Source organism: Clarias gariepinus, chromosome 6, assembly GCF_024256425.1.
Source record: "Clarias gariepinus isolate MV-2021 ecotype Netherlands chromosome 6, CGAR_prim_01v2, whole genome shotgun sequence".
In the NCBI taxonomy this organism is placed as follows: domain Eukaryota; kingdom Metazoa; phylum Chordata; class Actinopteri; order Siluriformes; family Clariidae; genus Clarias; species Clarias gariepinus.
In genome coordinates, this window is record NC_071105.1 from 24,996,186 (window position 1) to 25,015,655 (window position 19,470).

Below are 19,470 nucleotides of genomic sequence, written 5' to 3' on the forward strand. Positions count from 1 at the left end.
GGCCCTGACAAAATCTACAACATTATTATAAGATCATTGCAAATTTAATACTGGAAAACATTTCTAAACAAAGATTTTAAAGTGCATTTAAAAAAAAATAAAAACTATTATGCCTAAAATACTGTAGTAATGCCATGTTGGTTGTAATAATACAAAAACATTTTAGTTACAATAAATTAAAGTTAACAAAATTTAAAATAATAAAGGAATGAAATTGTCTTCTCTTAATTTGGTTAAAATTGAATACTAAAAACAATCTATATATTTCGGAATGTGAAAAACTTGAATGTAAAAGGTGCTCTGTGGAGTTGCTTTTCGGATTTTGTAAGTACAAAAACAAAAAAATAAGCAAAAAATGCAATAAAAACATTTTTTAATTATAATTACTTATATTTTTTGCATTGGGGTAGCAACATTCAACAAACAAATTTTTGCATATTGATATTACTGTATGCCTATTTTACTTAAATTAATAATGTTTATAAATGCACTTAATTATATTTATTAAATTTGTCTTTTTGTTTAACTTATTTTTTTCACTTGAGTGGAAATTCTGACATTAAATCAAATATGTTGAATCATGTTTTTCAGTGTAGGTTCCCCTTGTGCCACCAAAACAGTGACAAGCTGTCAAGGCCAACGACTCCATAAGAACTCTGAAGGTGTGCTGTGGTATCTGGCACAAAGACATTAGAGGAGATTCTCTTTTAACACCTGTAAATTTCGAGGTGTGGCCTCCATGGATCAGACTTGTCTCTTCAGCACATTTTACATATGCTTGATCAGACTGACATTGTGAATTTGGAGGCTGATTCAACACCTTTAATGCCTTTTTTTTTTCATATTTTTCAAACCATTCATGAACAATGTTTTTAGAGTGGCAGGGAGCATTATCCTGCTGAAACAGGCCACTGCCATTTGGGAATACTGTTGCGATGAAGGGGTGTACTTGGTCTAAAATGATGTTTTGGTAGGTGGTATTTGTCAAAGCAAGATTTACGTGAATGACTGCACCCTAGGATTCCCAGGAGAACAATGCCCATAGCATCATGTGGCCTGCTCCTCTACTGCATTCCAGTAACAGTCCACAAGACATGCTGTTTTTTCAAATGCTCTTTTCCAATTACCCAGTTGTCTAGCAATCACATTTTGGCCCTTGTCGAATTCGCTCAGATCCATATTCCATTTTCCTGCTTAAAACACATTGAGAGACGACTGTTCACTTGCTGCCTAATATATTGCACCCCTTGACAGATGCCTCTGTAATGATATAATCAATGTTATTTACATCACCTGTCAGTGGTTTTAATGTCATGGCTGATCAGTGTATATTTATACATACTGTACTTATGTGTCATTACAATGAGAACCTTTTCTCTAGTGTTTCTGTCATAGAACATTTTGTTTAATCTTTTTCCAGGAAAAGATTCATCCAACTGTTGCCTTTGAAATTGATCTAGTTGCCTTTTCATTAGGAAAATTGAATTCATTATTTTACACTGGGAATTAATTGGCTTGAAATATATATTAATGCAAGAAATTACTCTCTAGACTTCAAAAGACTGCTTTGTTCATTGTGATCTGTATGTCTCGAGAACTGCATTTGTCTCTGCATTGAATCCTAAACATTTCCTGGGTCAAAGTTACTGTTCTAATTTTAAAATAAAAAATTACTTGTTTCACACAACCATACTGTATACTGTCAAGTACAACATGCAGTAAAATGATTTTCACTATATTTGCAGTAAAATATTCTTGGTAAGCTTTTAATTTTTAGAATTAATTTAAATCAAAATGATTTTTATATTAATCAGTTTCTTGTATCATTTATAGTTTCCTGGTAAAAGCAAGAGAGCAACAAAAAAGAGAATGAATGAAAGAGAAAATCAATACTGCCTTGAGGGCCAATAAGAAGCGTTGCTGCCTAAGATTGACTGTGTCATCTGTTCTTTAGAGACCTGCCTACAAGATAGCCACATGCCTTACCCAAAATAGCTGTGACACATTAGGAGAAGGTAGCAATGAACTATCGACTTTTTTAAATGGTAAATTTATCTATGCGTACATCTGTCTAGTTTATATGGATTTATTAGTCATAAATACAGTTGTGTCTATTTGATTGACACTTAGGTGTTTCTTTACTTGTAAGGAAATTAGTTTTGCATAGTTTTATTATATAAAACATGTAGTATAATCTATTGACCAAATGTAATTGACAACATTGTGCAAATTCAAATATTTATTATTTACAAAACTACCATGTCACTGTCTTTTAAATATAATTGCCAGTGAGTGATGGTTCGTACAGTAGTTTCATGAATGTCCAGAAGGAGATGCATCATAAGTTAAGCAGATATGACAGAAGGTAAATGGAAAGTTCTTTGATTGAGATGTTTCCAAATTAGCATGTCACAGTCAAAAAGCTCACAGGGGTCACAAGCATGATGATCAAATGACGGAGCAAAAAAGCTATGTGCTGATTATTTAAAACTAACCTCGAGCAACATAGAGTAGACTCACAATGCATTACTTGGCCCGACTGACATCCAACCATAAGGACATAAGGTTATTACAAATTAATCAGTTATTTTCAGTATTCAATCTTGTCTGCTTTCTTTAATAGTTTTAAAGTTTCTTCATACAGTGCTGTGAAAATTTTTTCCACTTTCTTTTTTTTTTGGCATATTTGTCACACTTAAATGATTTGGATCACCAAACTAATTTAAGTATTAGTAAATACAAAGTAACCAGAATAAATACAAAGTTGCAGTGTTTTTCCTATTTATTAAGGAAAAAAGTGACCAAACCTTCCTGGACTTAAGAGAAAAAGTAATTGCCCCCTAAACCTAATAACTGGTTGTGTCCCTCTTGGCAGAAACAACTGCAATCAAGCGTTGGCGAATCAAGTCTTTGACTAAGCCACTCCAAAATGTTAATTTATTATTATTTTTAACTATTCAAAAAATTTTAAAGTGTTTGAAACATTTAGAGGTGAATTTTCTGGTCTGTTTTGGATCACTGTTTTGGATCACTACGGCATAACCCAAGTGTGTTTGCGCTTGAAGTCACACAGAGATTACTGAATATTCTCTTTCAGGATTTTCTGGTAGAGCGCAGAATTCATGGTTCCATCAATTATGGGAAGTTGTCCAGGTTCTGATGCTGCAAAGCTTTCCCAGACCATCAGGCTACCATCATGTTAGACTGTGTATGAATACTGTACATTCCAAAAACTTTTGTCTTATCAGTCCACAGAATATTTTGCCAAAAGTCTTGGGGATGATCTAGATGTTTTTGACGAATGTGAGATGATACTTTATGTTCTTTTTGGCCAGCAGTGCCTTTCACCTTGGAACTCCATGGATACCATTTTGCCCAGTCTCTTTCTTATTGATGAATCATGGACACTGGACTTAACTGTATTACTTACTTACTTAATTGTAGCTCTTTACTTAGATTTGTCCTGGGTTCTTTAATGAACTCCTGGATGAGTCTTTGTTGTGCTCTTGGAGTAATTTTGGTAAGCTTGCAATTCCTTAGGAGGGGTTCACCACTGTTCCAGGTTTTTTCCATTCGTGGAAAATGGCTCTTCTTGTAGGACATGTTTTTAATTTTTTTTTTAGGTCTTTCAGCATGCTTCACTTTATCAGGCAGTTTCTATTTAAGGGACAACGGGTCTGGCAGTAATCAAGCCTGGGTGCATTTTATTTTCTTAGGCAGGTTTGGACAGCTTTTTTCCCCTCAATAAATAAAATCATAATTTAAAAGTTGCATTTTATATTTACTCAGATTATCTTGTGTACCTTTGTGTAATGACAAATATACACAAAAATAAAAATCTATATGTATGTATAAAAACATGTATGTATTATACTTTGTGTATATTTATACATGTTTGTTAATTTTAAAGTTTTGGTTATGATATATACAGTACACCTTATAACAACAAAACCTTAATAAAAACCCTAAGTATACATATAGTTAGTAACTTATATGGTATATGTGTTCTGCTGTCCGCTTGCTTGGACTTGATACATAGCGCTTACATATTGTTGGCATATTTTGACGTAACGACGAGTTAAAATTAGAAGGGCTATTTTACCGACCTGGTTTATTATTTGGATGCGCACACTTTTGCGCATGCGCAATGAATGAATAAATGAATCAATCAATAATCGAATCAGCGAATAAACAAATCGTACCGCTCAGTAAAAATAAGTTGAAATTGTGATTCAAATATCAACGCATAAAACGGTAACTATTAATATTTTTGAAGAATGCAAATTTCATTGGTAAAAAAAAAAAAAACTCAAGTTCCAGTTTACTCTCTAGCTTTGTGCTTCGGTGTGGTTATGAGATAAGCTCCGCCTCGTGCGCGCGCCCCCGTCTGACACACTGGAATAACAGAAAGATACGCGCGCGCGAGAGAGTGAGAGAGTGAGAGAGAGAGAGGATAAGGCTGAGCTCCAGCAGCAGTACACCGGCAGCCTTGACACATCAGTGTACTCGGCTCCGCTCGCTGTGTTTCGGAGCTGCTGTACACTCGGGTCTAAGGGCGACTCGGATCTCCGGAAGTCTCCACCCGTTAAGAGTAACGGTGCGCGTCCAAACGCGGCTCTCCTTTCTCATTTGTTTCTTGAATGTTGCACTGAAAATGGCGATCTGCGCTCAGCCCTCGAGTCTCTTCTGGCTCTTCTCGGTGCAAACGGTGTTGCTTCTGTGTGTGTCCTGGCCCGGAACGGCGACGCTTCGCTTCCCGCAGCAGTACACGTAAGTAGACTCGGTTGCCTCTCTATCCTACTCGCTCCTCGGCGGAGGCGGACAGGTGGCTTTAGCGCGAGGCGTTTTATCTTTTTTTTTTTTTTAAATACGAGACGTTTTGCAACGTCTCGTTACGTGGCGCACGCGCGCGCGTGTGTGTTACGGTAGAACGCATCCCGTTGTCCCTGAGCAGGCTGCTGTTTCCAGCCCGCGTCGCGTTCACTGGTTCTGGTTATTTACATGGTGGCGGTGATGACGAGCCGCTCACAGGTGGCCGCCGGTACCGAAAAACTCGCCATTGTTCTTCCCGACATGTTAGTAAGTGTGAAAGTATATTTGTTTATAAGATAGTTTTGCCTGTCCGATAAAAAAGCAAGCAGGCTTCCTGAATTACGCAGGATCAGCAGCGCTGTTTGTTCATGTCGGAGCAGCTGCTCTCGTGTTCAGTCAGCACCGGAGTGTCAGCTGTGCGGCTCCGTCATGTCTGTCACTCAGGTACTCATCGTCTCCTGACCGCAACACAGCGACCAGAGGTGCTTCATTGTGACGCTTCTCGTTGTTCATAAGATTCGGCACTTTATTCTTCACTCACATCCTTCTGATCAACACTGAGCAATTCGTCTCCTGCTCAGGAACGAGACTGCACCCCGAGCATCCTGGATGTCTTATATAAATGTGCATGAATAAGTAGGCTCCTGGTCTTATCTCATTGAAATAATGTTGCAAAATATATTTGAACCTATTTGTGAATAAAAAATGTTTTGCAACAATATTCCAACGAAATATGACCAACAAGCCTTCTTATGCATGTACACGGCAGTTCTTTATATTCTATACAGTTCCATGAAAATGTCAAGAAGTGGCATTTCAGTACACCAAATACATACAAATGCTTTGTACTCTACACTGCTTTGTAACTCACTTTGCACTCACACAGACAGATCAGAAATAGACTCGAGGATAAAGTCAGAGGCCGGTTTGAGCCTTGCAGGATGCTTGGTCTGGCTTGTGGTGGTCCTGGCTGTACGCCAACCTGCTTCTGATTTGTTACTCAGAGTGAAGTGAAGTGAAGTGGTGTTCAGAATCTAGTCAAGATCTCTCAAACTAGGGATGCACCAGTTGCACTTTTCCAATGTTTAATAATAGAGATTACAGCCCTAAGAGTAAAGTAATTATTAAAAATACTGAACAGATTTCTTTCCTTGTTACCAATCTGTACCCTGTAAAATGTCTGTTTGCACTACCATTTCTGTGTGTACTATATATATATATATATATATATATATATATATATATATATATATATATATATATTTATATATATATATATATATATATATATATATATATATATATATGCTTTTTTCTTTTTTTTTGCACTGTGTATTCTGAAAGAGCACAACCTATAAATTATATTTATTTAGGCGAGAGCTGATTTGACCTCATTGTACAAACAACAGGTGTGTGTGTGTGTGTATGTGTGTTTGTCATTTTGCTTTACAAGGCCGTCTCACGGCTCAAATTACGCAGCTGTTTGATGGTTGGAACCCTCTCTCTTTAAACAAAGCTTGATTTCCTGCCATGTATTTCCCCTGTTACCATTTAGGTTGCTGTATTTTTTGGGAGTAAAATAACAGTAGGGTTACATCATACAGTCGTCTTAAAAATGATTGCTGTAATTTTGCATTTTCTTTTACCAGATGTTGCGAGTGCACTCGTTTGTATCTGTGGGAGGGACTCCTCCTGATCACACTGATTTCACTTCTGTGCTTTCTTACTCTAGATCAGCTTTACTCGTGTTCAGTATGTGCACGCTTGGATGGAAGTTTTGTTGTTCTGTTTCTGAATATCCTTCAACAGACGATGTATCTTATGGCTAGTTTGTTAGAAAGCTTATAACTAGTGTGTTTATTGTTTTTGTGTTATGTTACCAAGGTATGTTTGGATATAACCACTGTGAATATTTGCAGTTAAATAATACCATACAACAATTAGTTCTGACTGAGCAATCTGATTGGATGGGAGGCATTCCGTGAGTGATGATAATAGATGGTAACATCACTAGACCGTTTAATGATATGTATTACTCTGTGTGCCAAGTCGTTACAGTCATTAATACCATTAACAGTTGGTTGCCAGCTTGGGTGAAAGTACGTCTGCAGTACTGAGGAGAGAGCAGCTACCTGCCAAAACACACTTTCAAAACAAGTCACAAAAGCATTTTTAGCAAGAAAACACTTGATAACATTGTCATTCTGAATCACATCTGAACCATCTGTGTTTTTTTATGCTATAAAGACTTGGTGTGTCGAATAAGTCATTGTACCCTAATGCACTAGATTGCCATTTGACGCTATTTTGGATTTATCACCGCAACCAGGAAATTAACAGAGCTGACACATTCTAAAGTAGAATAAATGAAATATAAAGAGGAACTTGGTACCATACATTGTACCAGTAAGAATTTAAAATGACTTTCACCTCTGTTAATTACACTGCCGGTCGCTAACTGTCAGTCACCTGCTCCACCAGTCACGGTCAATTAGTTCCTTTAGTCGTGGAGGGATATGTGTTGGTGGAGCAAAATAACTGGTTAATTAAAGAAAGATATCATAATCTGTTGATAGTAAATGGTGTTTGTGAAACTGCTGTATATAAAAGTATTGTAACACTAGCTATAATGCCTACAACCGCATCACAGTGTTGTCAGAACTGTGGGTCGGGGGATGCTACTCTAATGTGCTAAAGTCTAAAGTGTGCGAAAGCTAACAACTTATCTTACTTAACTTAACTTTTATCTTACCAGTAAAATATTGTATTCCAATTGTAATGTAAGCAATTTTTTTTTAATTATTTTAAAAAGGTACAACTAAATGCTACTTGTTTACTAAATGTTTTTTGGGTTGGTTTATTCAGGTTAGTGTACTGTAGGTGATCACTAGGCTAGGCTGGTATTATAAAACTGTGCCAAAGATAGCAATAAGTAGATCACAATGATGTAAAGTCATACAGTATGAAACACCAAAGATATTTAAAATAAGTTTAATTTTCTTGCTGTTAAGCGTACATATACAAGTGCAACATACGCTTTAGTTGCTTACAATATCTTGTGTCATATTTTATTATATCATATACTGTGCAAAAGTCTCGGACCACTCCTCATTTCTGTACATTAAATTCAGTTATTTAGATTCAATTAAAAAAATGAGGGGCAGTGGCTTAGTGGTTAGCACTATAGCTATTTATGTAACAACCCCAACCACTCAACATTAAGCATCACCAGTATACTAATCACCTGGTGCTTGAATGATTATTCGGTCACTGTTTGGCTTAACAAACAAAAACATTTCTCTGAAACTGGTCAGGTACTGGACTGAAGTTGAGAGCAGAAATTAGTCAAAAAAGTGTGTCAGTCAGCCTGAAAAATTATTCCACATGACCACATTAAAATACAAGTAAGTCTGACTCTTAAAAGCCAAAATATGAAAAAATGAGGGGTGCCTCAAGACTTCATTAATTGGACAGTACTGAACTGTGTATGTCGCATTTTCATAAAGGATGACATTCTGTGCTTTTACATGGACAATAATATTGCTCTAATAATGGGAATAAAACAACAAATGAAATAAATATGCGTCATGCAACAGTCTGACCCAAATAGAGTGAATTTTTGCATTGTGTCAGGGTGGTGCAAACCTCAGACAATCCATTCAGTGGGTAAATATTATCCATGTAAACACGTGATCCGATTGTTCTTTTCTTGTTGGCTAAATATATTCTTTCTGCGCATGCTTGTTGCACATGGGCGTAACATCAGGTTACTTGAGTTTGCATTGCTGACTGTTAAACTGTGTGAAAACAACCCTCTCCTAATTATCTTAACGTCATACTTTCATCCACTTGATCTCTGGCTGAGAAAGAAAATTTCACATCTAACCAATCATGTCTCATTTCTCAGGTTAGACTGGATTCTTGTATAATCCTTAACACAGAAGGTTTAGATTTTTCAGAAAAGATGGAAAGACTAAACTAACCTTGAAGCTGGAGAGAAATACTTATTTTTCGTTATATATCCCGCAGATTAAGCGCTTCACGACTGGCAGAACCACTTTGCGCATGATTTATTCTGAAAACGTTTTGTTATGATTAAATGCATTGAGCATGTTAGAGTCCATGTAAACAATTGAAAAGAATGATTATTGAGTGATATGTTTACAAAAATCGCTAAAGTTTACACACTACGTGGCTTGAATCACTTGGGATAAGTTTTTTGTTGTTATAAGCGTGTGCACGTCAAGTGATCGCTCACACACACACACACACACACACACATGCTGCATGTACAATGAGACATTGTCAGCATTTTGTAAAACATCAAGAAAAGAGAAATATAAAAAATGTGGAGCAAGGGTTGATGTCTGTTTTGAAAGGAGAACTGGCAGTAGTGGAAAAAAAATTTGCTGTTTTTTTTGTGAGTGTTAAGGTTTGTATGTGTGTTTTTTGTGCTGTTTCCAAGAACTATTTGGGTATGATGTGCCAAAATCTTGAAGTTAGTATTATTGTACATGTATAAAATGGATAATAAATCTTGTTCATAGATTTGCTGCACAAGAGAGCTGATTACAAGGGGTGTTCAAGTGAAATCAGGACTAGTGATGCAAGTTTAGGTAAACTAAGGTGTAAAATGTTTTTCTGGTGTAAAACAGAAGACTTCAAGCACCATACGATGATGAGACTCTTTGCTGCAGTAAAACATTTGAATGGTGCAAATGTTATGAATAAGGACGTTCGTCCAGTAATAATGATCCCGGCTGAGGTGGCTCGGAGCCTGATCCTTGAAAAATCGACAGATAACTAAATAGACACATCTGTCTGTGGAAACTCATTCACACAATCATTCCCGAATACCGCTTGCATATTACAGGGATTCGGCTGGGAGTTATTGCCACATCCCCTGTGCAGTCCTGACCTCGCTCCAAACCATTTTTACATGTGTGGACCATTCTACGAGGCCAGCATTTTGGACATGGAACAGGCAGTCTAATCATGATCCTGGCATACTGAGAACTTTTTACCCTGATGGTATCCCAGAACTAGTAATATACTGGGATAAGTGCATTAGTGTGGCAGGGGATTATATAAAGAAATGAAGATAGTTTTTACTCTCATCTACTGGCTAAACATGCTGAACCCTACTAGTTAGTGCAGAAGTATGGTGTTCGCTCAGCTCATAGCGCTCTCCATGGTCCTGAAAGTGACTGAATGTAAAAGCTTGCATTGCTAATTATATGAGGTAAGCAGGTTAGCAGCTTTGACGTTTGGCTTAGACTTCAGACTTTTATGCACACTAGAGCTGTGTTTCACACAAGCATGTTTGAGTTCAGAGAGCACATCTCACCCCATGCAAACACTGTAACCATAACAATGCTGCTAGCTATCTGATTATTTCTATTTCTATTAGAGAATTCCATTTCTTACCACCAGTTATGTCCTGAAATCATCTGCTTTGCACCCAAACGGCAACTTTTTGTTTAGTTTTTTTCCTGATTAGCCGGTGATTTAAAATTGCATTTTTTCAACACTTGAAAGTGGATGAAATTATTGCTTCAGCAGCCCAAATAAAAAAAATAATATATATATATATATATATATATATATATATATATTGCGTTCTGATCACGTTGTGGCCCCTTGTTGTAGGTTTTCGTGTAAAACATGCACTGGCTGTTGAGCAAAAAATGTTTTGTGTGAGCACAGACAATCTAGCCTAAGCCTGAATCTTGATACTGTAAAGCTCTACTTTCAGCCCATGAGCTGTGTGTTTAATCCAGACACCAGGTGCTCTGAAATTCCCCCTGCCTCCAAGCTGCCAGTCTCTGTTTACGCTGAAATAGAGATGATGAAACCAAACATCACAGGCTTCTGAGCGTCTCTCCTGCTAGACTGTCAGTTATACACAGGTGTCTGGAGCACTTATAAAGAGACTTTTCCAACCTAATATTGTTATGTACTGGCTCTAAAACATGATCTGTCTATCATAGGGCTCCGAGATAGAGACAGCCAGCAGTCGCAGTATTGGCACTATGGGTAAAATCGACCCTGGGTAATAATTACTTTGTAGATAATTATATGTGCTTAAATACTGTGAATTGTACTTTTGAAGTAATTGTCCAATACTAACTATTGAAACACCAATAATATCTTCGTATTAAATAAAAATTTGTAGACTTAATTAAAAAAATTGTAACAGTTGTTTAATGTGCCAGACTGTACAGTGCCCAAAATGCTTAAAAAATTGGTTGTTTATGTAACAACCTCACCAGCAACCTCATTTCTCCTCTTATCTGTTCCACCCACTCAGCATTCAGTATCACCAGCCTGATCATTTGTCACCATCTGCACCTGTTTCCTTGCTAAAAATTAAAGCCAAAAAAAAGTCCTCCAGAAAGCCTGAATAATTTATATATACTATACCTATTTGTCTCATACAATTAGATTTTTCATTTTGTTCCTAAAAATCTACATTAAGTGTTTGCAGTCAGGAACAAAATGTAAATATAACTATGAGACTAATAATAATAATAATAATAATTATTATTATTATTATTCATCCATTCAGCCATTATGTTACAACTACTATATGTGCAAATAGGTTACCCAGAGGAAACCCAGCAAACATGGGGAGAACATGCAAACTCCATGCACACAGACCAGAGCCAAGATTCTAATATTTGCATCGTGCAAATTAGGGCTGCAACTAACGATTATCTGTCGATTGTTGAAACGAATAATTGATTAATCGGCTGACAACTGTCACAATTACTCAATTGCTACTCAGCTATCAGCTTTTAAATTTATCTTGAGGTTGTTTTGTGCTTGAGATAACTAACAATCAACAGAATAAAGATGGAAACTTAAATGAAAAATATGTCTTGCAATGAACATTCGAGATACAACAAAAATCTAGAACAAAGGAAAAGGCAAAGTAGCAGCGATAAATGATAACTGCTAATTAAAGTTGGAAGATGGTGGATGGTAAATATGGGATTTAAATTAAAATGTTAGGAAAACAGAGATTATATCTATGGTGAACGGCTGGGTCAAGCGAAGTGAAGTGTTAAGGACCGGAGAGTGAGGTAAGTGAGAAAAGAACACACACCTGAGAAGAATATGGCTAATAGTGTGCTGTGAGCTGAAAAAAGTGGAGAGCACAATCGAGTGAAAGAGAGTGTGTGTGTGTGTTTATGAATTTATCTTTAAAGGTTCATTAAGGAGAACAGAAAATAAAAACCAAAATTATAGCAACACACAGCCAGTAATTATCCACATTCTCTTCAGGTGTGAATCCTTTCCCACTTACCAGACGCTCGCGTGCTTCACAAAGCAGCTACTACCCCTCCAGCACAAAGTCATTCACTCTAGCGGCTTTTTTGCTCAAGTTACGAATGAAATGCAACTTAAACCACACTTCACGCCTGTAAGACTCCCACCGACATGTCAGGGAGTTCATAGTTCACGCAAGAATCAAGCACAGTGACATCATGAGGGAATTGACAATTAAATTTGCTGCAACTAATAATTTAATTATCGATTTTAGTCTGTAACGTCAGTTTATCATTGCACCCCTAGTCCAATTAAAGGTGCAGGTCGAAGAAGTGAATATATTTGTAGACACAGTGAGTAAATACACTGTACTGTATATCAAGGCTGGGGGTAGTCAGTATGTGCAGTAGCTATTGGGTAGACAGTAGTATGAAAGGCATGAACAGTATGTTAGCCTTTTAGAGTAGTTAATAAATAATAGATATGTAAAAGGAAAGATATAATTAGAAAGTATTACTCATATTATAAACTTTTGCTAATCTCTGTCTTGGGTTCTGACACTGACTGAAGTAAGAACACCAAATGTGCACTGAGACGCTATCTGGTACAGTAGTATTCAGCTTGGGAAAATGGTCCAAGTAGTTGCGACCCTGAGGCTATAAATAGTTTTGTTTGCTGCTATGTTTTTATTGAAATGTTATAAGCGTACAAGCTTCATTTTTACACATTAAACCTGACTAACATTTACCAGTTGTTAAAAAGAAGGAAACCTCTTTCTTTTGCTGAGAAATTGTTTTTGAACTGCTGTTGTTGAGGAGGGAAGAGAGGAAACAAGTTTAAAAATATCAGAATGAGTGAGTCAGTCATTAAATATCCATGCATCCATACGCAGCATACCGAGACACCAAGTTTAGCATTTTGAGAATCTCTCGATGAATAATAACACACACTTCACAGCGTGCACTGCTCGGCCTCGTGGGGAGGATTAGCAAGCATCTGAAACAGCTTCTCATAGTATAAGACAAAAAAAAAACACAAGCAGAGATCAAAGAACACACACATGCACACTAGGGATAGGAATCACTGCAGAGCACCCAATACGATATTATTATATATATTGCTGCCTAGGTGCTGATTAGCATTATATCGCAATACTGTTAGTATCACAAATTATAAATATCCTGATTCATTATTATTATTATTATTATTATTATTATTATTTTTTTTAGGTATTGGTATTGCCTAAACAAACTTGGCAAATGATTTGCACTGTGCATGAATAATTTAGAGTGAACCACCTGCAGGTTGAGAGAGGAATAGCAGCATTTCATTACCTCAAATGCAAACATAAGAAAAGAATCTATCACTGAATAGATTTGTCCCCATCTCTAATGCACAAAAGCCTACACACACACACACACACACACACACACACATATTGGCACACGTGCACTGGGTATTGCTTGAGGTCAGAGGTGTTGTCACTAGCAGTTAGCTTCAGTAGTGTGTTTTCCCTCTCTTGTAGGTTCTCTCCTTTCACTCCTTGTTGACCTTTTCTTAGCCAGTACATCTTCAGCTCCGCTGCCGCTGTTAATCGTATGCTGCATTCATGGTGCCGTGTAAATGGTAATTTGCAGGTTGTAATGGTGTCATATCCCAACTGAGGATACAGTCAGTGTATGGAGTGGGGGGAAAAAGACAAGGACGACTTCATGGGAGTAGGGCAGAGCATGTAACGCTCATAAAAAGCTTTTTAACTGCACTTTTATAGTTACAGGCCTTGCTGTTGGGACTGTTGCACTATAGTAAAGTTTTAAAGAATGCAACATTTTGGACGTAAATTGCAAAAACAGTGAACAACAGCAAGTAGATTAGCAACAGACTAGCAAGAGTGTAGTGTTGGCAACAAGCTAATAGGCTAATCTTAGCGATAATGCTAATAATCGTGACTTACTCTCTCAAAACAGTGATTAGTAGGGGTGTAGCAGTATAGAAATAGTCAAGGTTTGGGTTGTACCTCGATTTTAAAGTCATGGATCAGTATGATTTCAGTACAGCGAAGTGAAAATACAGGGAATTTTATTTCATCTATTATGAATTTAAGATGTAAACATGTAGAAAATTAGTAACAGATATATACAGTAGCAAATGGTGCAACATAATGATCAAAGGATATTTTAAAGGATTTTTTAAAAAAACATTTCACTGGTGATGGCACATTTGACTGCTTTTGCACAATTCAGTAAACTTTTCTTATGTGACAGAATAAATGAAATAAAAGTCTATTATGACATACATGAGAACATCTATATATCTATAACAGCTTAGAGGATTGAAAACCAAGTGAATTACCAATAACAATTAAATTATGTTAATGTGTCTAATTGCAACTTAAGGTTGTAAGGTTGCCAACTTAACTTGAGGTTTTAGGTATTTGAAAAGTATTTGAGAGTGTTTCTTAAGATAAAACTAGTCTTAACAAATAGTAACACTACTAATAGTGGTATAAATAAAAATAATACCATGTAAAGATTTATAACAAAAATAATAATAGGTGATAAGTATAATAATTATACACATAAATTTTAATTTGGTGTCAGAAGAGCAGAGTTTATTTATACACATTGAATTTTATTTGTCATGTGCATAACCATACACAGTATGATATGCAGTGAAATGCTTATATGACTGCCCTTAAATAACCTAAAATGGAAAGATTGCACTTAAGAATACAATTGAACAAAATATAGAATTTCCCATATAAATATTATTATTTCCTAATAAACTAATAATAACAAATAATAATTAAATAATTTAGGTTGGAGTATACAAAAAAAAAGACAGAATGCCAAGAATCTCACTCCAGTCAGGCCATTTGCACTTTTTAAACAGGAAAGAAACCCATCATGAAGGTGACCTTTTTCAAGTGCGTTTTTGGTGCTTTTAATTACAAAGCCGGCAATTATACCTTGCAACTTTTCGCCTGAATGGACATCAACTTTTTATGAGCACAGTCTACAATTCCTATTTTTTCCTCTCGACTATTCATCTGTTTACTGCTTAATTCCACATCAGAGATGTGTCTTACTGCTATAGATCGTACATGGCTTTCATTTTGAAGCTACTCAAGATTATAAATCAATCCAATGATCTAGTCTGAATATTATAAGCAGTAGCCAGAGTGTAATGTTTGGAAACTGAAACAAGAGCATCTTCTTGGCCTTATCTTTTTTCTTCACCTTTGTCTACTCATAGGTCACAATAATGTCCTGTACAGACCGGTTTCTGATTGGCTAGCTGCGTGTGGAAAAGTGTGTATAATTTATGTTATATATCACGGTAGTCATTACAATATGATACTTGAACATGTCGTGGCATTTAAAATGTTTTGTGCTATTTACTATGGTAAATTATTTAAGGTTGATGTCAATAAATAATGCAGAACACTAAAGCTTTTCTGGGTGGCATGGTGGAACAGTTGATCCCACTCCTGGCTCACAGTTCCACATGCTGTTGAGTTTTTATCACATCTCGCAAAAACATGGCAGTTAATTCCCCCTGGGTGTGCATGTGTGTTGTGAAAAAGTGTGTGTGTGTGTGTGTTTGTGTGTTCTTTTCTACCTTTTGGTGTTCCCAAGCTGGCTTTGCGACCCTGACCGAGATGAAGTGGCTACTAAAGATGGATGGACGATAATGGTTGTTAATACACATGCTGATAAATGATTAAACTGTTATTGTAGTGTAAAAATTACATCTGGCACCTGCAGGGTGGCGTTACCGTCTTGGCAGTCTGCGTCTCCTTTTTCACCTCTGTGATTCTTTCTTTTGCTAATCACTCTATCCTTGTCATACAAATCAGGCTGACATTTCAAACTGACATTTATTTTGCACCGCTGCCGTTTGATGACTCCGTTGCCGTGGCCCACTGCTCATGCAGGGGATGGAAGAAAGGCAAATTAGAGAAGGCCGCCGTAGTCATTGCAATTTGGCTTAGGCGAATGTGATAAACGGTATGAAATTACGCGTGGGTGTTTTGATCTGATTCGGAGTGCTAGTATGATCTGGGGTGTAGACTGTGCTGGAGAGGTCTAATTGTGTTTGTATGTTATTAGCTCTGTTGTAATTGCTTTAATTGTAGTTCTTGTGTCCTGTTTCGATGCACTTTGCTGTGAGGTTTTCTGAGAATGAGTGTATATGAAACTGGGTTACATAAAAAAACCTGGATACATAAGAGAAACACCTAACAATGTGTTAAGATATGTTGTGGGATGTTGTGGGCTCGCTTTTTCTACAAGGAAAAGCCTCCAGTCCTTTGAGGAATGAAAGCACACTAATCTACTTTGTGGTAAGAACTTCAGGACTACCTATAGAGATGTTTAAACTTGATTATTGGTTTGCCTTTCACTTTTTCAAAATGCATACCTATCCACCTGTAAGGAAAAGATTGAAAGATGAACTAAATGAACTAACTGCATTACATTTTTCACCATTGCTCAGTGCTCCAGATTTAAGGATCGTTACACGAGGTTTTGCGTCTTTGTGTCTCTGCTTTACTGTAGGTGTAAAGGATTTTCAAACAGCAGTTGTATCATGCATGCAAGCTTAGTAATTCTCACAATGTATGTAAACGTGATGTAGTGTACAGACCAAAGTGATTCAGATTTGAGAGACTGGATGGACACAGCATCTGTAGGCAACACCTCAAAAGGAAACATTGTTTGGCAAGGATGTTAATATTAGGTTGTTTTTGAAAGTTTAAATTAAAACAGGTTGGACTCTTTGACACCAGGTTAACGTTTCTTAGCTGAAAAACTAAACTGATGCTCTGACTAAGGCTACATTCCAATCAGCTAATATCAGCTAATATAATAAAGAAGAATAATAGACCAAAGTTACTGTATGAGAGACATGTAAAGTGGTGCAAAAAAGTATTTAGTCAGCCACCAATTGTGCAAGTTCTCCCACTTACAAAGATGAAAAAGGCCTGTAATTGTCATCATACTGTAGGTATATCTCAACTACGAGAATGAATAAAATACAAAATAAGAAAATAAAATCCAGAAAATCACATTTATTTGTGGCGAGGCCACTCCAGGAACTTAAAATGTTTCTTACAAAGCCACTCCTTCGTTGCCCGGGCGATGTGTTTGTGATCATTGTCGTGCTGAAAGACCCAGCCACATTTCATCTTCAATGCCCTTGCTGATAAAAGGAGGTTTTAACTCAAAATCTCACGATACAAGGCCATATTTATTCTTTCCTTTACATGGATCGTTTGTCCTGGTACCTTTGTAGAAAAACAGCCCCAAAGCATGATGTTTCCACCCCCATGCTTCACAGTAGATATGGTGTTTTTTGGATGCAACTCAGCATTCTTTCTCCTCCAAACATGAAGTTTTATTTTGGTTTCATCTGACCATATGACATTTTCCCAATCCTCTTCTGGATCATTCAAATGCTCTCTAGTAAACTTCAGATGGGCCTGGACATGTACTGGCTTAAGCAGGGGGACACGTCTGGCACTGCAGGATTTGATACTGATGGTAGCCTTTGTTACTTTGGTCCCAACTTTCTGCAAGTCATTTACTATCTCCCCCCGTGTGGCTCTGGGATTTTTGCTCACAGTTCTTGTGATCATTTTGACCCCACGGGGTGAGATGTGGCGTGGAGCCCCAGATCGAGAGAGATTATCAGTGGTTTTGTAAGTCTTCCATTTTCTAATAATTGCTCCGACAGTTGATTTCTTCACACCGAGCTTCTTACCTATTGCAGATTCAGTCTTCTCAGCTTGGTGCAGGTCTACAATTTTGTTTCTGGTGTCCTTTGACAGCTCTTTGGTCTTGGCCATAGTGGAGTTTGGAGTGTGACTGTTTGAGGTTGTGGACAGGTGTCTTTTATACTGATAACAGATGCCATTAATACAGGTAACGCGTGGAGGACAGAGGAGCCTCTTAAAGAAGAAGTTACAGGTCTGTGAGAGCCAGAAATCTTGCTTGTTTGTGGGTGACCAAATACTTATTTTACAGAGGAATTTACCAATTAACTCAGGAAAAATCCCACAATGTGATTTTCGAGATTTTTTTTTCTTATTGTGTCTCTCATAGTTGAGGTATACTTATGTTGGACATTACAGGCCTCTCTCATCTTTTTAAGTGGGAGAACAATTGGTGGCTGACTAAATACTTTCTTGCCCCACTGTGTTCTCCATATAATTCCCCGCTACACTAATGCACTTATTCCAGCACTAGTGCTTGGATACCATCAAGGTAAGAATGATTTCTTAGTACACTGGAGCCATGATCAGATTGCATGCTTCATATCTAAAACACTGGTCTTCCAGGCCCTCGTCTATTGGCCCAGACACGTGGAAATGGCTTGGAGCGAGGTCAGGACTGTGGACAGGAGATGTGGCAGTAACTCCTAGCTGAGTGTCTCTTCTGCAAGTTGGTGACAAGTTACCCAGAGATTTAAGGATCAGGCGTTCCATTTACTGAATGTTCACAGGAATGACTGAAGTGGGCTCAGAGCCACCTCGGCCGGGATTGTGATTCACAGACATACTTTAAAACGTTTAAATCATTTGCACTAAAAGTCTCATCACCTTACTATGCTTGAAGTCTTCATTCACAGGAAATTTCATCACAAGTTCCTCTTTGCAGCCCCTTGTAGATCCCTGAAGAGTAGAGTGCTTTCAGCCCTGTTAAGTAACATTCCAAACTGTAGCGAACAAAACTCCTGAGTTCAAAATAACCTGTGAATAGTGTTTCATCACCTCATCAGGAGTGGAGAAGCAAAATGGGACTGCATAATGCCAGTATTACATAATATTTTAAAGAAATTGTTTGTTTTTAATCAACTTTTTAACAATGTTAAAAGACAAGCAATCATTTTGTGCAGTTCCAAATAAAGACGTACAGATCGATCAGCACGTGACCAGGATTTTAGCTTGATTGGCTGTTACTGGTGATCAGAGCATTTGCTCTGTCATCCGGTTATGGCCGTCTCTAGACAACGGTCTTGGGAGCACATTAGCAGAAGGCTCTCAGGGGAAGAAGTTTACTCTCACATCAATCATACATGTACTAACCAATCATTGCATCCTCACTTTATTCCCGCCTTCTAATGGTGCATGTGCAGGAGTTAATAAATCCTTCATCTCAGAGGAAGCGTTTTTCGTCCGTGTTTAATTATCATTTCTAGTTGGATTTTATTTGTATGTAAAAAAAAAACAAAGCTCTATAGAGTAACCTGGAGAAAGTCATGTAAACCTGTGCAGTTTTATGTAAAAGTTAAATTCAAATAGTCCATATTTTATTTCAACTATATAATTGAATTATTAAAAAATGTGTGTGCTTTCATTTAAAAAAAAAAAATCAGAAATCGATA

The 19,470-nt window shown here is 37.1% G+C and overlaps 1 protein-coding gene across 2 annotated transcripts in view; it reads left to right on the plus strand.

The window, feature by feature from the left end:
• The first annotated feature begins 4,454 nt into the window (after positions 1-4,454).
• The window catches only part of cacna2d2a (calcium channel, voltage-dependent, alpha 2/delta subunit 2a), a 242,239-nt gene continuing 227,223 nt past the window's right edge, over positions 4,455-19,470 (plus strand). For both annotated transcript variants that reach the window (XM_053497570.1, XM_053497571.1), the window contains exon 1: positions 4,455-4,770. In XM_053497570.1, the coding sequence (XP_053353545.1) occupies positions 4,655-4,770 (116 nt within the window). In that variant the 5' untranslated portion in view covers positions 4,455-4,654. The remainder of the gene's footprint in view (positions 4,771-19,470) is intronic.